The sequence below is a fragment of the Aquarana catesbeiana genome, linkage group LG05 (genome assembly GCF_042186555.1).
Source record: "Aquarana catesbeiana isolate 2022-GZ linkage group LG05, ASM4218655v1, whole genome shotgun sequence".
NCBI lineage: Eukaryota > Metazoa > Chordata > Amphibia > Anura > Ranidae > Aquarana > Aquarana catesbeiana.
The window spans coordinates 453,940,358-453,958,066 of record NC_133328.1 but is presented as its reverse complement, the minus strand read 5'-3'; the positions used below and the strand labels follow the sequence as shown (position 1 = coordinate 453,958,066).

The following is a 17,709-nucleotide window of genomic DNA, read 5'->3' as shown; positions in this document are numbered from 1 at the left end:
GAGCCTGTATTGACAGAAGTTGTGGACAGCTGCAGATGTTCAGCCTGTAAAAAGCAATGGCAGGCTGAAAGTAGCCACAGCTGTCCAGCGATCTCCATATGTATCCTTTATTTTCTTAACTGTGAACTAGTCCCTGATGGGTTTTAATGAATGTCCTCAAACACATTAAAGCCATAAGTATTGGGACGCCTGCCTTTACACACACGTGAACTTTAATGGTGTCTTAGTTCGTAGGGTTGAATATTGAGTTGGCACACCCTTTGCAGCCAAAACAGCGTCAACTCTTCTGGGAAGGCTGTCCACAAGGTTTAGGAGTGTGTCTGGAAATGTCTGGCCATTCTTTCAGAAGTGCATTTGTGAGTTCAGGGACTGATGTTGGAGGAGTTGGCCTGGCTCACAGTCTCCGTTCTAATTCATCCCAAAGGTGTTCTATTAGGTTGAGGTCAGGCCAGTCAGGTTCCTCCACCCCAAACTCGCTCATCCACACTATATTGCCAAAAGTATTAGGCCACCCTTTCAAATCATTTGGTGAAGGAGGTTTTATAGTGCACTGGTGCACAATCATGTTAGAAAAGGAAGGGGCGATCCCCAAACTGTTCCAACAAAGTTAGGAGCATGAAATTGTCCAAAATGTCTTGGTGAGCTGACACCCTAAGAGTTCCCTTGACTGGAACTAAGGGGCCAATCCCAACCCCTGAAAAACAACCTCCACACCATAATCCCCCCTCCACCAAATAATTTTGGCAATATAGTGTGGATGAGCGAGTTTGGGGTGGAGGAACTTGATTGGCCTGGACAGAGTCCTGACCTCAACCCCATAGAGCACCTTTGGGATTAATGAGAGCGGAGACTGCGAGCCGGGCCTTCTCGTCCACACCAATGTCTGACCTCACGAATGCGCTTCCGGAAAAAATGGTCAAAAACTCCCATAGACACTTACTAAACCTTGTGGACAGCATTCCCAGAAGAGTTAAGGCAGTTATAGCTGCAAAAGGAGGGCCAACTCAATATTGAACCCCACGAACCAAGACTGGGATGCCATTAAAGTTCATGTGAAGGCAGGTGTCCCAATACTTTTGGCAATATAGTGTATAAAGAATCAGTTCACCCACAACATCAATTTCAGTAAATGGAAAATGTAAATGTTTTTAAAAATGCCTAGGGTAATCGTGAAATATAACGCCTCCAGTTTCACATCGTTTAAATCTAGGTTCAAACTAATAGCGTGTCAAACGCTGCCATCCATGCGCATTTCCCGCACTGCATTCAAATCACACTGCCCTTGCGATCTGCAGTGGGTGTCAGTGCAATCCTAATGACACTCCTAATGCAGGTCACAAACGCAGTGGGTTTTCCGCCACCATATCACATGGTACAAAACGACCTTGCAATCCGGTTGCAGTGAGGTTCCAAAATTGCTGCATGCATGTCTTTGGTGTGATGTGGTGTAATGTGGTGTAATGTGGTGTAATCCGAGTCATTTAAAATGGATGAGCTGAAATCGCACTGCACAAGAATTAAACAGGAATGGCCAGGAAAGACAACCAGAGAATGGGCTTATTCAAGAATCTGAATATGCAATTAAAACTATTTGGCCAGGGTGCCTGCCCTGTCATTTGTCCTTTAACTCAAAAGTCAAGGTAAGTGACGCTGAAAAATATTTTATAGAAAAGTCTGTACTGTTATAACATCTTTAGGCAAAAATCTGAGTTTTTAAGTCTAAACTCAGTCACAACTATTAGCTTGTTATATCTTATTAGGGTGCTAATGGCCAAATCTTTCAAGCCAAGTTTCCTTCTTTGCTCCCACTGCATTCTATTAATAGAAATTGTAGATAGTAGGTAATAGGACCACCTTGTGATGACTATGTCAAATTTTGGAATTCAGATAGAGATCTCACCACCAAAGCTGCAGATTATGAAATGCAAATGAAGGATTTGTGCTGCTGGTATCAAACCCAAAGTGTAATATCTGTATTATACAGACTACAGTGGTAAAGTACAGATGACAATCAGTAGGACATAAGCCTTTGACCTGGAAGTAGGATTCTAAAGTTTTATTGATACAAGCAGGAACTAGAGAAAAAAATATATATACACAAAGCAAAAAGTGCACATTCTGGAGACATCAGACAAATCAAACCTGTAAAAAGTCATAAAAAAAAACAAAAACAAAAAAAAAAAAACACAAGTAATAAATCACAGGAGACCTTCAACTTCAACACTCAATCACTCTGACAGCACAACCAAACTGAAACAGATTCCTCTGGTTGAACAAGCTTCTAGACACTCATTTACAGAATCATTTTCTTTTACGGCTTTCATTTCTGATCATTCTTCCATTTATTTTCACAAGAAAAAAAAGCTCCATTGTGTGGGAAAGGCTCAATTAATTAAGTTAAACATTTATTTCTGTTGTGCTCGAAATAGCAGGATTAATGAAATTGATTGATTTCCATTATAATGCTGGGTGGACAGAGGACCAGACAAGTCTATAAAACTTATTACAATAATCCCTGTCCACATTCAGACTAGTTAAAACCATAAAAACGCCAAACAATAGGGAAGCACGTTGGGCTAGAGTAGCCCTGAAATACGACGCTTCAAGCTTACCCAAGTACAGGTTTGCTCTAAATACTGTATACACAAACTAATTTGTAAACCCTACAGAAAAAAAAAAAAAAAAAGTTAAAAAAAAAAGTTGAGGAAAGAAAAAAAAAAAAAGGTAGAGCTATTATTGGCCAAATAAAAATAGGTGACTACTATAGGCAACTGCTCCATTTTTTTTATATATTGAACATGTGGCAGTCAAACACATACAATCAACAATTACCTTTTTTTAATCTCATTTTGCAAATTGTTACAGCCTAAACCCCCCCCCCCCCCAAAAAAAAAAAGCCACGAAGGACATTACTTACTATCAATCCGACGTGTCCCTTGTGTTGCCGGCTCCTGCATTAGCTTCCTCCTCTGATCCCTACCTACCCCAGCTGCCAAATTCTATAAATTAAAAATGATCTTTGAGGCTGGGCAGATGATTGAAAGGTCTTGCGGCCTTCATTCATAGATCAGGTCATACATAGAAGCTATAGTAAACCTTCTGTGAATGGAGGAAGTGGACAGTAAGGGCAGTATAGCATGCATTTTTTAAAGGATGCATATGATGGGTCCCTTGGCTTTATTAACCCCACTGCACCAGAAGATTATGGTTGACATTAACAGTGGATGGTAGGGGATACTATCAAGGAATAACAGGGCAGTGTCTCCCTCCTTAGCAGATTATAGAGCACATTGATGCTTTTAAAATGGGAGTTTTTTTAATTGATTTTAAGATTTTAATAAAGATGTCTACATAGAAAGCACCAGGATTCTGACTTGTGATCTATTTTGAGCTGCACAATTAAGGAGTTCTGGCTGAGAAGCAGACAAGAGTATTCTTAATCCCTGAAGAGCAAAAATCGCTTACAGACAAAAAGGTCCAAACGCAAAGATGAGCACACCCTGTGTGTTGTGTCTGCACAATGATGGAAGATTGAAATGAGAAAAGAAAGGAAACAGACTAAAGCCTACTATGCACAATCAGAAAATTATACAAAAAATACCGCTTTCAAAGCCATCATACGATAATCTGATCTTCATACACAGCTTTCGAGAGCTGATCACAACAGTTGATCAGAAATGATCAGAAGGGACAAACCTAAAAACTTCTCTTGTATGATACCAGAATGAACAATCCAAAAGTACAATACAACACATTACATCACTTCCGAAGTTGTATTCTGGCATACGAAAATTTTTGCAAACTCTTCATTTTTCATAGAAAGACTAGCATAAAAAAAAAAAAAAAAAAAAAAACGATAATTCGTCCGATATTCTCATCATTATGTAGGACCCTTTATAGTCAAGGTTTTTGGAAGAGCATTTTAACACTTATGCTACCTTCACATAAATGAAACAAACACCCTTAGGAAAGAGCTGTGTGCCTTACAGCTATAAAAGCGGAATAATGTTGACAAAGAAAAAAAAAAAAAAAGAAGATAAAAATTGCGCTACTCGCAATCACTATATATACCTGTAGCGGTGCACCCATGGGGTCGCTGTAGCCACACATCACCCTGCTGGTCAGATATCCATTTTAGGCACACTTTTCCAGTCGATGAGCAGTCTCTTGCTTGTTTTTGTTGTTTTTATTAGGGGATTAAACTTGGATGGGGAAAAGGGACATAGGATGCCCAAATGATGAATCTTTAGTAATGGAAATAAATGTAGTTGAATCTGAACTGACAGTCTCTCCTACTTCACATCTGCTCCAGCACACCACCTCAAAGATCACTTGCTTTCCTTACTATCCAGTTCCAGATTACTGTCACCGTTAGCACATGGCTAGGCCTTACTCTGAAGAAGGCCTAACATTTTCCTAGTAGCAACCATTTTAGATGAAGATAATTGTGCTAACTGATCCTTGGTGGACTACTGCTCCCAGCACGTCCAATACAAATCCTGCCAGCCCTCGTGGCTGCAACAACTTAACTCCAAAACACAGTCTCTCCCTCTGGCTCCACATCCAAATTCTGGCATGTCTCCCAGAGCTTCTCACTGTGCTGCTCACTCACCGACCCCGGCATGGATCACTCCTGAATGACTTGCCTGGCAGCACTACCAACTGTCCTCCTGCTCCTGTTCCAGGACACCTCTCAATACCTCTCAATGACTGTGTAAAGAGAGGCTCCCTCCCAGCTCTTGGGCTCCAGGCCTGAGTTCACCCCCCCCTTCAGAAAGGGGGTTCTCCCTCAGACCACGACAGTCTAACACTCATTCAGTTCTTCCACCCGACAACTCCTTCCACAACAGGCTGACCATGGGTATTTATAGGAGGTCTGCCCCCTGCCAATCCTAGTTGGAGATTGGTCAGGGTTCCCAAATTTACCCCATGTCATGCCAGCACTCTGCCCTGCCTCTTTTCCAGAACATTCTCACTGGAAACAGAGGAGGTGCTAGAGAGATAAAGTACATGTCAGTTACCTGCTGCTAGACTAAACCAGTCCCCTGCCCCCAGATCAAAAACAAAACAGGCCTAGCTCACAGCTAGGCCTGCCTAAATTTACCTGCGCTGGCAGTATACACAACAAACCACTACTCTAGCACCTACCTAAAAAAGATAGAGGGTGCTACATACCAAATCTATAAAGTGCTAAATATAATAATCAAATTGTGCCAACCAAAATGTGCTATATAGGGTCTTTGAAAAAGGGCTCTGTGCAATCCACAAATAATTCTTAAAAATCCCAAAAAGTTCTCAAAGTGCTTTGTCATTCAAGTGCTTGCTGTAAATATTGATGAAAAGGTGCCTGCTGTGAATCAATACTAAAAAAGGTGACTTAGTGACAAACAAAATCCACCGATCTGTGCTCCCAGGTGACAACACTCCGCACTTACCAGAAAAATTTGACCCCTTTTCTCAAAAGGTGGTCGAAAAGCGCTTCCAGGTAAGCGTACCTCCAAATGGAGCTAAGGCCACGCAACCAACGATATCCCAGTTATTGTAGGGAAACGGAACAGTCAGAACTGAACCATGCCATATTCCTCTCTTTGGATAGTTCTTCCATAGTCTCATTGGCAAGGGGAAAATGTAACAGATAACTTCATGGCATAGTATTTAAAACCTTTTATTCAAAGTATTTAAAATATGCACTTACATGACATCAAATAAAACGAGCATCGATTAGTAAGTAGGGAACACGGGTTTGCGGTCCACCTGTGTTCCGTGAACAGGAAGGGACGCGCGCCGTCCTATTTAGCGATCATTTTTGTATTTTTACTTTGTATTTTGGTTCAGATGGGACTGGCCAATATTCAATCCATCAATGGGCAGGCTGGTTGTACAGAAGTCAATCTCTCGATCAACATCTGTACAACCAGCCTGTCGGGGTCTTTAGCTCGATCAGTGCTGCCAATTATAGCCAGCAGCACTGATGAGTGTACTCTGATAGCGGGGAACTCTCCATGAGAGGGATTACCCTATCAACACAGGAATAAAATCTTTTAATTTTTTTCCCAACAGGCTGACAAAACGCTCTCTCCCGCTGTAATGCGGTGTGCAACGACTTATATAGTCATGGGACGTGGACCAGGTGATGTCATCCGTGACCCCGCCCCTTATGACGTCACGGTCCCATCATGCCCCGGGCGGTGCCGTCATAAGGGGCGGAGTCACCGAATGACATCACCTGGTGACCACGCCCCATGCCTATATAAGTCATTGCGCACCACACACAGTGGATTACAGCGGGAGAGATCGTCGTGTCAACATCGGAAGAAGACCGGAGGGAAGAAGGCGACGGAGAAGACCGGGCCAACGCTAGCAAAAGAGCCGGCAAAAGAGCAGAAGATAGCGGAGGAGCCTGGCACAAGACACCGGAGAGCGGGAGACGAACCAGAGAGCGCGGAGAAGAGGCCCGGAGAACGCGGAGAAGCCGGAAGAAGACCCCCGGAGCTGCTTAATAAATTACTTTAAAAAACCTGTCTAGTGTGTTTTTTTATTGACACTTTTTCCTAGGTGAATGGGGCGCTCGCTCGTCCCTACCCCTTTTCCCAACCGACTGGGCTGCGTGCTCGGATAAGAGTCTGGTATGGATCTTGGGGGGGGGGGGGACCCCCACGCCGTTTTTTCGGCGTAGAGGGCTCCCCTTAAAATCCATATCAGACCAAAGGGCCTGGTATGCTCTTGGAGGGGGAACCCATGCCGTTTTTTTATTTAAAATTTGGCGCAGAGTTCCCCCTGAAGATTCATACCAAACACAGTGCCTGGTATTGGCGGGGATCCGAGTTTCATTGAAAGTCGGACGTGTGTTGGCTTCAAGTCGCAGGGCAAAGTTGGATCCAAAGACGGCTGTTGTGTCACACCAGTGTGAACCCGGCCTAACAAGTCAGTATAAATACGCCCCAAATGACCCCTTTTTAGAAAGTAGACATTCCAAGATTTTAAGTAAGCAGCATGGTGAGTTTTTTAGTTGTATTTTTTTCCCACAATTCTTTGCAAAATGAACATTTTTTTTTTTTTTTTTACAAAATTGTCATATTATCACGTTATTTCTCACACACATCATATGCATACAACAAATTACACCCCAAAATACATTCGGCTACTCTTCCCGAGTATGGCGATAACACATATGTGAGACTTTTACACAGCATGGCCACATACAAAGGTCCAACATTGAAGTAGCACCTTCAGGTGTTCTACAAGCGTAAATGACATCTCATTTCTCAACCACCTATTACCCTTTTGAAGGCCCTGGAGCATCAGGACAATGGAATTGCCCACAAAATGACCCATTTTGGAAAGCAAACACCCCAGCGTATAATAATCTATGAGACACAATGAGTCTTTTGAAAGGTTAATTTTTTTCCAGAAGCTTTTGAAAAATGTGTAGAAAATATGAAAACGCATTTTTCTTTACACAAAGTTGTCAATTTATAAGATATTTCTAACACATAGCATGTATATAGCAAAAATGACACACCAAAATACATTCTGCTACACTTCCCGAGTATGGCGATAACACATGTGAGACTTTTACACAGCCTGGCCACGTAAGAGAGGCCCAACATTGAAGTAGTACCTTCAGGCGTTCTAGAAGCATAAATTACACATCTCATTTCAGTCCTACCTATCACAATTTTGAAGGTCCTTAAGCACCAGGACAGGGAATTACCCACAAAATGACCCCATTTTGGAAAGCAAACACCCCAACGTATATTCTAGGAGGCATGGGCTGCAGACAGGTACTCGGGGACTCTGAGGGCCTGGTGACGGGTACTCGGGGACTCTGATGGGCTGGTGACTGGTATTCGGGTACTCTGAAGGGCGGTGACAGGTACTCCTATGGACTGTGACAGGTACTCGGGTACCCAGATGGACTGTGATGGGTGGCGACAGGTCCACTTTTATGGGGGGGTAATCAGTGTGAGTTGGTGTACACCGTAAGCAGTAACAAGATGTTACCGCAATCTCCTTCTCGCACACGATCGGTGTGTGAGGAGGAGAACCTGGTAACCTCTCGTTACCGCTCTGTATTTACATTTAGTGATCACAGCCGATCACATGGTAAACAGCTGCCGGCCAATGGCTGTTTACCAGCGTCAGTGACGAGCAGTGCTCCCGGGAACACGCCGCCACTGACATGATCGTGCGCATGCGCCGTGCAAAGTGGGGCGGTACCATCTGTGATCGGCCGTGACTTTTTCACACAACACCACAGCTGCTGCTACTGAAACTCTGGGGCTCAGAACCCCCTTTTTATTTGAAATTCCACACAGAAAACCCCTTAAACTGCCCAGATACAGTGGTCACCTGACCTTCCCAGAGGCCAGGGGTCAATGGAAAGTCTTCCTGCAATTTTTAAAACGTGAGGGGATCTTTTTCAATTCCACACCACAATCTCCTTAAACTGCCCATATACAGTGTCACCTGACCTTTCCAGAGGCCAATGGGAAGTCTTCCCGCAAATTTTAGACCTGAGGGGATACTAGAAACCCGCTGCCGCAATCCCATGAGGCAAGGGGGGCTTAAAACTGTTTCCCCCCCTTTTCCTTATATTCCACCTGAAGAACAGAGAAACTCTAAATCCCAGTGCAAGCGCAAGGGTGGTGGAAGTGACGGATACTCTGGGTAAACAAGTTTGAAGCACCATGGATTCTCCAAGCCCAGGGAAAAGGAAGGGTTATACAGGATGGAGCGTGTGTGTGTGCGCGCGCGCGCGCGCGTGTGCATGTGGGGGGGGGGGGGTCTTTGGATAAGACCTAAAAAGAAAAAAGCCAGTCTGTGGGTACATATAAAGCAACCTAGAGTGTGCATTGGTATATTGTTAATTGAACCAGTTGTGAGGTTTGGTTTTATGTGATTACATTTGGAACTTCAGGTAGGCTCAAAAAATTTAGTAGATACACATATAAGACACTGAGGCAGTTTTCAGGGGTTTTGGAGCTAAAAATAGCGCCGGTAAAGTGCCTGAAAACTGCCTCCCATTCATTATGGTTGCTTTCCCTTTCTGGGCGTTGCGTTTGCGGGACATTCGGAAAAGTCTGCGGCGGTTTGGGAGTGCTGTATACAGCGCTCTCAAAACGCCGACGCCCATTGCAATGAATGGGCAGCGCTTCCGAAGCGTCTGAAAAACGCCGCAACACAAGAGTTTTTGAAACCTTTTTTTGGGCTTAAAAGCACCATGCTAGTGGCCGAAAAGTAGCGGTAAAGCGCCGCTTTACTGCTAAGGGCTGACGCTTTCAGTGTGAAAGCAGCAAAAAAGAGTGTGGTCAAACATCAAGTGATAAAATATGATTTTTTCTTTGAGAATAAAATTATTTGAAAAATCCATGCTAAAACTACCATCAAAATGTAAAAATGATACCACTTAACATGCCAACATAACTCAAAAACAGAAGCAAGTTGGAATTTCAAGCAATAAAAAGCACTAAAAAAGTGATATTCAACCAATAACAGAAAAAACGTGTAAAAACAAAGATGATAAAACCATGGCTACCTTTCAACTGGAAACTGGCATTTTACTATTTTAGAGGACCTGTAAAAAAAAAAAAAAAAAAAAAAAAAAAAAAAAAAAAAAGAATGCTGCATCTATGAAAACCTTATTAAAATATAGATATCTGTAGACACTGGAAAAATTCATCATTAAAGGCTTTATGCACTGGACACGGTGAGGTTGATTTTCCAAAACTGCCAAAAATCTGGTGCAGCGCTGCATAGAAACTTTGTACTCTCTGTACAAAGTCCATTATTCAAATAAAATAATACAAAAAAACAAAACAAAAAAAAAAAAAAGATAAATCTAAAATCTTCCATATATTTAGAATTCTTGTTTTAGCATTTTTCCTTTATCTCCCTTGTCATAAAAAGCCTCTTGTTTACAGAGCTCATCGTACGTAGTGACTCACCCCATAAAGTAATGGCCGACAATGCAAGCCTGAGGTCCGAGAGCTTCTACTGTACTACCATTTTAACAGAGAAGTTTAAAATTGTATTTAAAAAAAAAAAAAATCCCATGATATTTTTCCTTTAAAAGTGACAAGTCTTGACATTTGGTCAACTCTACAACACATCTGGGTTGATTTACTAAAGGCAAGTAAACTATGCACTTTGCAAGGGAATTTGCCTCATAGCTTAGTAAATGAGGGGAGCAGTGTCTATTCGCCTTTAGTAAATCAACCCCATAGTGCAGTTTACACATATTGTTCTGCACACTTTACCTATCACACTGCCTACCTACATTATCACAACTGTTAGGGAGTAGTTACACTTTAAAAATACACATATATAGAAGAGTGAACTTTATAAAGATAGCAAGGAAATTCTTGTTAGCAAATTCTTGTATAAGCCATCTTCTAAAAACGACACACCCTGTACATTAGTCAGCGACAGGTGCTCTATGAGTGACTCTCTATTCCTGTGTAAAGTTGCAGATAACCGATCTGAATAAGACACGCAAAAGTAACCTTGACAAGTTCATAAAAGCAACCTGTAAAACCACACACAGTGTAAATATTCTGGTTACTGTCATTTGTGTGTACTGGATTGTAAAATCTGTGTGATGAATACTTCAATAAGGAATCCATAGAGGCAACTGTGTCAAAAGGTATGAAATACATATTAATTAAAAATATGTATTTTAGATGCAATTTAGGTGACAGAATATAGTTTATAACTTATATCCCCTAAAAAGAGACCATTTTCAATTTACCACTCCATTGAACTATTTTCACAACAGTTTCAGAATGCAGTACCAAACCTCAGATAACAGAGGTCCTAAATGAAGCCTAGCTTTCTTAAAATTCAGGCACAGGAGACCATTTCCTAATCTAAAAACTTTAATACAGTTTGGGGGTCCATTTTATGGTTTATTTTTTAAAGTGATTGTAAAGTCTTGTTTTTTGTTTTATAAAAATAACAAACATGTCATACTTACCTGCCCTGTTGCAGTGGATTTGCACAGAGCAGCCCTTCTGTGATTTTGGCCCCTCCCTGCTGTTGAGTGCCCCCACAACAAGCAGCTTGCTATTGGGGCACCCTAGACAAGTTGCAGCTCTGTGCGACACACATTCAGACACAGGTTTGGCCTCGCCCCCTCTCTCTCCAAGATTGGCTAACTTTGATTGACAGCTGCAGGAGCCAATGGTGGCGCTGCTCTGCTTCAGCCAATCAGGAGGGGGAGTCCCGGATGGCCAAGACACCCGTCGACATCGCAAGACAGATGGGGCTCAGGTAAGTGTTGGGAGGCTGCTGCACACAGAAGGCTTTTTATCATAAGTGCATAGAATGCATTAAGATAAAAAAACCCTTCTGACTTAACAACCACTTTAAGTTTTGATGTTTTTTATCAGTTTTTCACTGTTTATGTATAGTTTATGAGAATTAAACATTTAATACAAAAAAGGGGTTCCCAGAGCACTGTTGATTATCCATTTACACCAGAGCAGCCTGCTTTTTAGCTTACTTTGTAGAAATCTCTAACTTGACTATCCAATAAGGTATGAGTCACTGGTCTCTAAGTTTGTTTGAATTATGATAGCATACTGTATATATGCTTCAGTATGGTATTTCAGCATTAACAAAAGTGATAAACACATAGGCAAAAAGGAAGCTAGAGTACAACCCACTGACTGGATATAAGACTTCATAATATCAATAAGAGATATTTACTTTTACGATCACATTCACATTTGTGCAATCCAAAGCAGTGTGCTCATTCACACTGCTGTAAGGCAGCCTTTTATTTCAAAGGACTGGCAAAAAACCAAAAACATTCACCTGCACCATAACTCACAGTATTGTATACGCATATAGTACACTCTGCAACACAGGTGCAGTTTTAGTTCATTGGGATACAATTAAAATTAATGATGCATTTTAGGTTCTAAACTATATCTATAGGTTAATCCTTAATAACTACTACTACTACTTTTTTTCTCCACATTGCCCCACAATCTCCAAAACAAAACTTTTCTGTTTCTGAAAAGTCTGCGGATCTACTAATCAGCTCTTTCCCGAGATCCACCCTAAATGGCACTGTATTCATTGTAGCCATAAATAACATTCGTCTCCTGCCTAGAATTACATTGTCAAAAACATGAAGGGGAAAGAAAAAAAAAAAAAAAAAGATGGATTTCTTACCTCTGTTTCTGAGGATCTGGAATCACTTGCCTCATCTGCAATAAGGAAAAAATAAATAAGAATTTTAGACCAAAAACAAACACAAAACATTAAAATTAATGAACATCCATATACATAAAAAAGGAACTAGGACTTTTAAAAAAATATGTTTGTTTTCAACTAGTTTTAAAGGCTAATGTTCACCTTTTCAAGATTACTTGCGATCAGTGTCAACTGTCACGGATCATTGGATATATTGAATTCTATGTAAAGTGATTTATTTTTTTTTCATAGAAAAGAGCAGGTGTCTTTAAACTTTTCAGTAAGAGGGCCACATTTGATATTTTACACATATTCATAGGCCAAAATAGAAGTTTTTTAAACCAATGAATAAGAACTGAATGAATAACAATGAATAATTGTTTCTTTTTTCCTAAGCACGATATGATTCAGAAGAAAAGAGAAAAAATTTCACCAAAGCAAAGTATCGGCTTACATAAGGGTACCCACCAGAGTCCGTCTAAAGCCTGGTACAAACTGAGATTAATCGGACAAATGATGGTCCGTTTTTTGGGTTTTTTTGCATACAAGTCTCCATTTATCCAAAATAAAGGCTATTAAAGTTACGAAAATTCTTCTACGACAGAATAAAAATTCAGAGGTGATATAACATATTGCACTGCATTTTCAGACAAAAACAAAAATCGTATGATCTTGTATCATACAAGAAAAATATGTCCCTTCGGATAATTTCACACGACCAGTCCTGATCGGCTCTCGAAAGCTGTGTATTAAGGTTATCATACAATCGATTTGAAAGGGGTATTTTTCGTATGATTTTCTGATTCTGTGTCCTCTGCTTTACATCAGATATTGCATCAGAACCCCTCTTACAACATAGTACACCTTAGGAGATCCCTCTTACTTCACATTGGCCCTCGGAGACCCCCTTATATCAGAATCCCCATCAGTGGTCTGCCCTTACTTTACTTACAGCGTGGCTGTAGTTAGTGTGATGTCAGAGCGGGAGTCCGGAGATAGAGCAGGTATGGATGGAGGGATTGGGGCAAGCACATCAATCAATTGCCAGGACAGTGGGGATCCTAGCAGTGTTCAATTTTAACGTAATAGTCTTGACTAAAAAAACATTTTAGATTTAGTCGTATTTGAGTCATCTGAATTGTTTTGGTTTTAGTCGACTAAAATCTGCAGTACATTTTAGTAGGCTAAAATCATTTTAGTCAGCTAAACTCTAAAGGGTTTAGTTAAATTGTAATGCATATTTTAAAGCTGTTGTAAAAGCACAAACCCTTCTGTGTGCAACAGCCCCCTAATACTTTACCCGAGCTCTCTCTCGATCCAGTGATGTCCACGAGAGCCTTGCCTCTCCGGAGACTGACACTCCTGATTGGCTTGGCTCCCGCTGCTGTCAACTAAAGCCTGTAAGCCAATCAGGAAACAGAGGGGGCGGGGCCTTACCGCAGCTCCATGTGTGAATAGACACAGAAGCTCCTCGGGAGAGCGCCTGCTTGGGGCACCCAGAGCAAGCTGCTTGTTGTAGGGGGACCTGGCAGGAGGGAGAAGCCAGGAGTGGGACCCGAGAAGAGGAGGACATGGGCTGCTCTGTGCAAAACCACTGTACAGGTCAGGTAAGTACAACATGTTTTTTTTTTTTTTTTAAATAACAAAACAAGGCTTTAATATCGCTTTGCATTTCTCTAGAATTCCCATACGCCTTAGAGATACTCCTGGAGTAAGCAATTAAATAAAAATCTGATAACATGTTATTTCTGGGATTAAGGTTTGAATAAAACTATACAGATTTAGCCTTTATAGAACGTCTTTATAAGTAAAGTCCCGTTCTCGCAATTTCATTCTGTTTTCGTTCATTAACGAAAATTGAAATTGATTTCCTTCATAGTTTTCGTCAATTGAATAATTTGTTTTATTTTCGTCAGTGGAAACATGCCCTGTTGAAAATTATGACAACATTTTTTTCGGCAATGAAAGTAAACACTGCTAGCAACCAACCAACATGAAGAAACATGATGCAGCAGTGGGGACCTGACCTTGCTGGGGCAGGTACAGCACTGGTTGTCAGGACACAGGCTTTTCTAGAAACCAACAGGATGATCACAGCGAAGCAGGGGAAATTTTACCAAAGCTGTGGGACAGATGCAGTCCTGTAGCAGGCCACATTTGGCTAATGAGCAATAGCTTGGAAACCGCTGGAATAGTAAGGAACTAAGTTTTTCCTTTTTGCTGCTAAAGATTTCCTGCCCTAGAGGAACGAGCGTGAGGAAATTCCCTTTGTGTTGTCATCCTAAAAGATTTCCTTATTGGAAGATTTCTCCTCACCTCCTATTTCTGTGACAACTCAAAAATGTTTGATTTCCCATCACTTCCTGTACTGGAGACAATGGTCACCAGGTTGAACGTCCTCCCCATTGAAGACAAAGACAACAATAATCTCTAACCAGAGGTTCAAAACGTTCCACATCCTATGTTTTGTTCCTATGAGTTTTGCTGTGGGAGGTCCTTGCATTACGCCAACTCTTTGCTAATAATGCATTATGATTGTTATAATATCACACATTCTGAGTATTCACACAGTAAGGTGTATTGATCCTTCAGAGGAGCAGCTGTCTTGGATTATAGGACTGGCCATTCATGACAGCAATAAGTGGAGTAAATAGATGCATCTGACATAATCACCAAGCATGAGTGACATAAATAGTTCTATTTGACAAGATTGGTTGATGTTACACCACAGTTTAGGTCTCTGCTTAATATTACTTAATAGCATTGAAAATGCCTTTTAAACGCATGCATTAAGTACTGATGTGGAAATGTAAAACCATTATATAAATCATACCTGGCATGAGGACAAAAAAAAAAAAAAAAAAAAAAAAAAAAAAAAAAAAAAGCAACGTCCTGATCTGTTTTAACATAAAAGTTTAAAGGCCACCAAACAAATCAGAGCAGTTAGACCATACAGGTATATTTCCACCACTCCGAGACATCTCTTCTGGCTGTAAGGGCCCTGAAAATGAACAAATCACAATAAGCAGGCAGATACCTCTGAGGCCTGAGACCCATTATAAATTCAAAAACAAAGATTGGATAAAAATCACAAAAAAGTTCACTTAAAGGGTTAGCTCACCCTTAGACCAGCCTTTTACAACCAGGGTGCCCAGGCACTCTGTGGTGCCTTGAGGCTTCTTCAGGGGTGCCGTGGCAAAATGCCTAAAAATTGATCAAAAATTGTATACAAGCCGGCAGGTAGATAAAGAAATGTGGAGAATAGGGCGCTCTGGATAACAAAGAGACTTAATCAAACAGTACATGACTGGCTCTTGAGATGTGATCATTAATGCGCCACAGCAGCACTTAAGAGGGAAGCACACTCTTTGAAAAAAAAAAAACTGAGAAGAAGGCGCTTCTAAGTACAGTAATACAGTAAAACACTTTAATGACCAGGAAGTGTTAAAAACACTTAAAAGATGGAAGTGAAAAAGAGGCATATCAATGAATCCATGACGTCCAGTAGAATGCCTCCTGGGAGTAAAGACAGCTGCAGGTGGAAGTTCCAGCCGACCAGCGGTGGTAAATACGGTCTCTCTGATCCAAGATGGAGGGCCATGCTATCAGGACCAAATCCCTTTTTTTGAAGAAGGAGCAACTGGGCATGCTCAAAACATGTACTGCAAATGCTGACGTCACTTCTGGATAAATGGATTCCATGAAGTTAACCTCAAAATGTGACCGCCCCCCTTCCTACCCATGCCGCCGCTTCACCTCCCATCACTCACCCTTCCACCTAAAAGTACTCCCCCCACCCTCCTTTCCTATCCCCTTCACCCCCCTCCTTCCACCCCAGCACTGATTACCCACCTCCACCCGATCCACCCCCCCGCAAACTGGATCCCCTAGAGCTACCATGATTAGCCGGGATGCCTCCTCTGCCACTCCCGCCGGCTTCAGGTGCTGCATGGGGCTTGAGGAGATCCAGATGTGCCCCCCCCCCCGTACTGCCCCCGCATCCCTGATCCATCGCTGCTCAGAGAGGCATCCCTCCTTCCCCTCCTGCAGCTTCTGCCTGCACTAAGCTCCAGCAAGCTGTCAGCCTGGGAAGCGTGGTGGGGGAGCAGTGCAGGTGGGGGGGTGAAGTTAGGGCTCGGTAAACATGGTTCATCAAGCCCCCCCCCGTAGTACAGTGGACATAGGCAGTGATTGTTTCTATGTCCACTGACAGCTGATACATAGTAGCCTGCGAGTGTTACTATGTATCAGACTGTCATTTTATGAACGAGTTAGGAATCTCTATACAGATTCCTTATTCAAGTAAAGTGCTGCAGAGAAAGCAACTTTCTTCAGTCCCTTTCTCAGTCTCAAAAAAAAAAAAAAAGAAGAGAGAGATAAGGGGGGTCTGTTGTGGGGACCTCCGATGTCTCACCAAAGATCCCCCCCCCCCCAAAAAAAAAACTAAATTAAAAAAGAACTGTAAAAAATTGGGGAAAAAAAAAACCACAACAAAACACATAGTAAGACCCAGTGGCAGTTGGTGCAAAACTTTTCGGGGGGGGGGGGGGGGGAGGCACCCGATCCATCCTGATTGGCCAGGAGGAGCAGCCGTAAGACAATAGCGAATATTGATTCGCTATTGTCACAAGTGGGTGAGTTCAGGGTGAAATGCTCTGTGCCCCGAGCCAACCTTTTTCAAGCCAATTAGAGCCTCATGCTTCAATCAGGTGGCTTGGGAAAAAACAAACAACCACATACAAACGTATGAGTCCGTCGCCCTGCAAGGGGGCAGCACCCCTAATGGACCGGCTGCTCCTGGTAGCTCACATGGAGCGAACTCTGTCAAGCAGATCTGCCTGCTCAGAGGTGGATCTGTCTGCTGATCCCGGCTGAGCAAGCGGATGACAGGTCCGTGTTCTCTCCACTGATGCAGAGTGTTCTCTATGGGGCGGTTGAATGGAAACGGACTGCCTGTCGGATACCATTTGATCCGATCTACTAGATGGATGGGGAATGGGATCCCCATCCATCGGTTTTTTAGCAGACTGGACTGGATCGGATGCAGGGCGGGTGTAAACGGACACATATCCATTTACATCAGCCTTTCCATAGAGAAGAATGGGTGGTCTGATTGGGCCCGTCTGAAAAACGGACAGGCAGACCCGATCGGTCTGCTTGTGTGAAAGAGGCCAAAGACCTTGTTCGCACAGGGCATACACAGCGTACCTTAAGGGCACTTTCACACCAGGGCAGGTGTCGGCAGTAAAGGTAAAGTTGATGTCATGTGGGATGTAGCACCTGCGCGAACAGAGCCATTGCTCCCAATTTTACATCCATGTAGGTCCGCATGCATGCCCCTGAGCTCACACCATCTGCGTTCGGGGTCATGTATCCACACCCACATGGATGTCAGATTGGGAACAGCAGCTATGCCTGTAGAGTCGTTGCATCCCAATTGACATAAATGGGACTGCCTATACGGGGATGCACGGAACACCTGTGCATTTCTGTGCGGGTAAACATGGC

At 42.4% G+C, this 17,709-nt stretch overlaps 1 protein-coding gene across 6 annotated transcripts in view; it reads right to left on the bottom strand.

Annotated features, from left to right (window-relative positions):
• The window catches only part of SPIRE1 (spire type actin nucleation factor 1), a 260,948-nt gene that overhangs the window by 204,651 nt on the left and 38,588 nt on the right, over positions 1-17,709 (bottom strand). For all 6 annotated transcript variants that reach the window (XM_073631304.1, XM_073631306.1, XM_073631307.1 and 3 more), the window contains exon 2: positions 12,181-12,215. In XM_073631304.1, the coding sequence (XP_073487405.1) occupies positions 12,181-12,215 (35 nt within the window). The remainder of the gene's footprint in view (positions 1-12,180; positions 12,216-17,709) is intronic.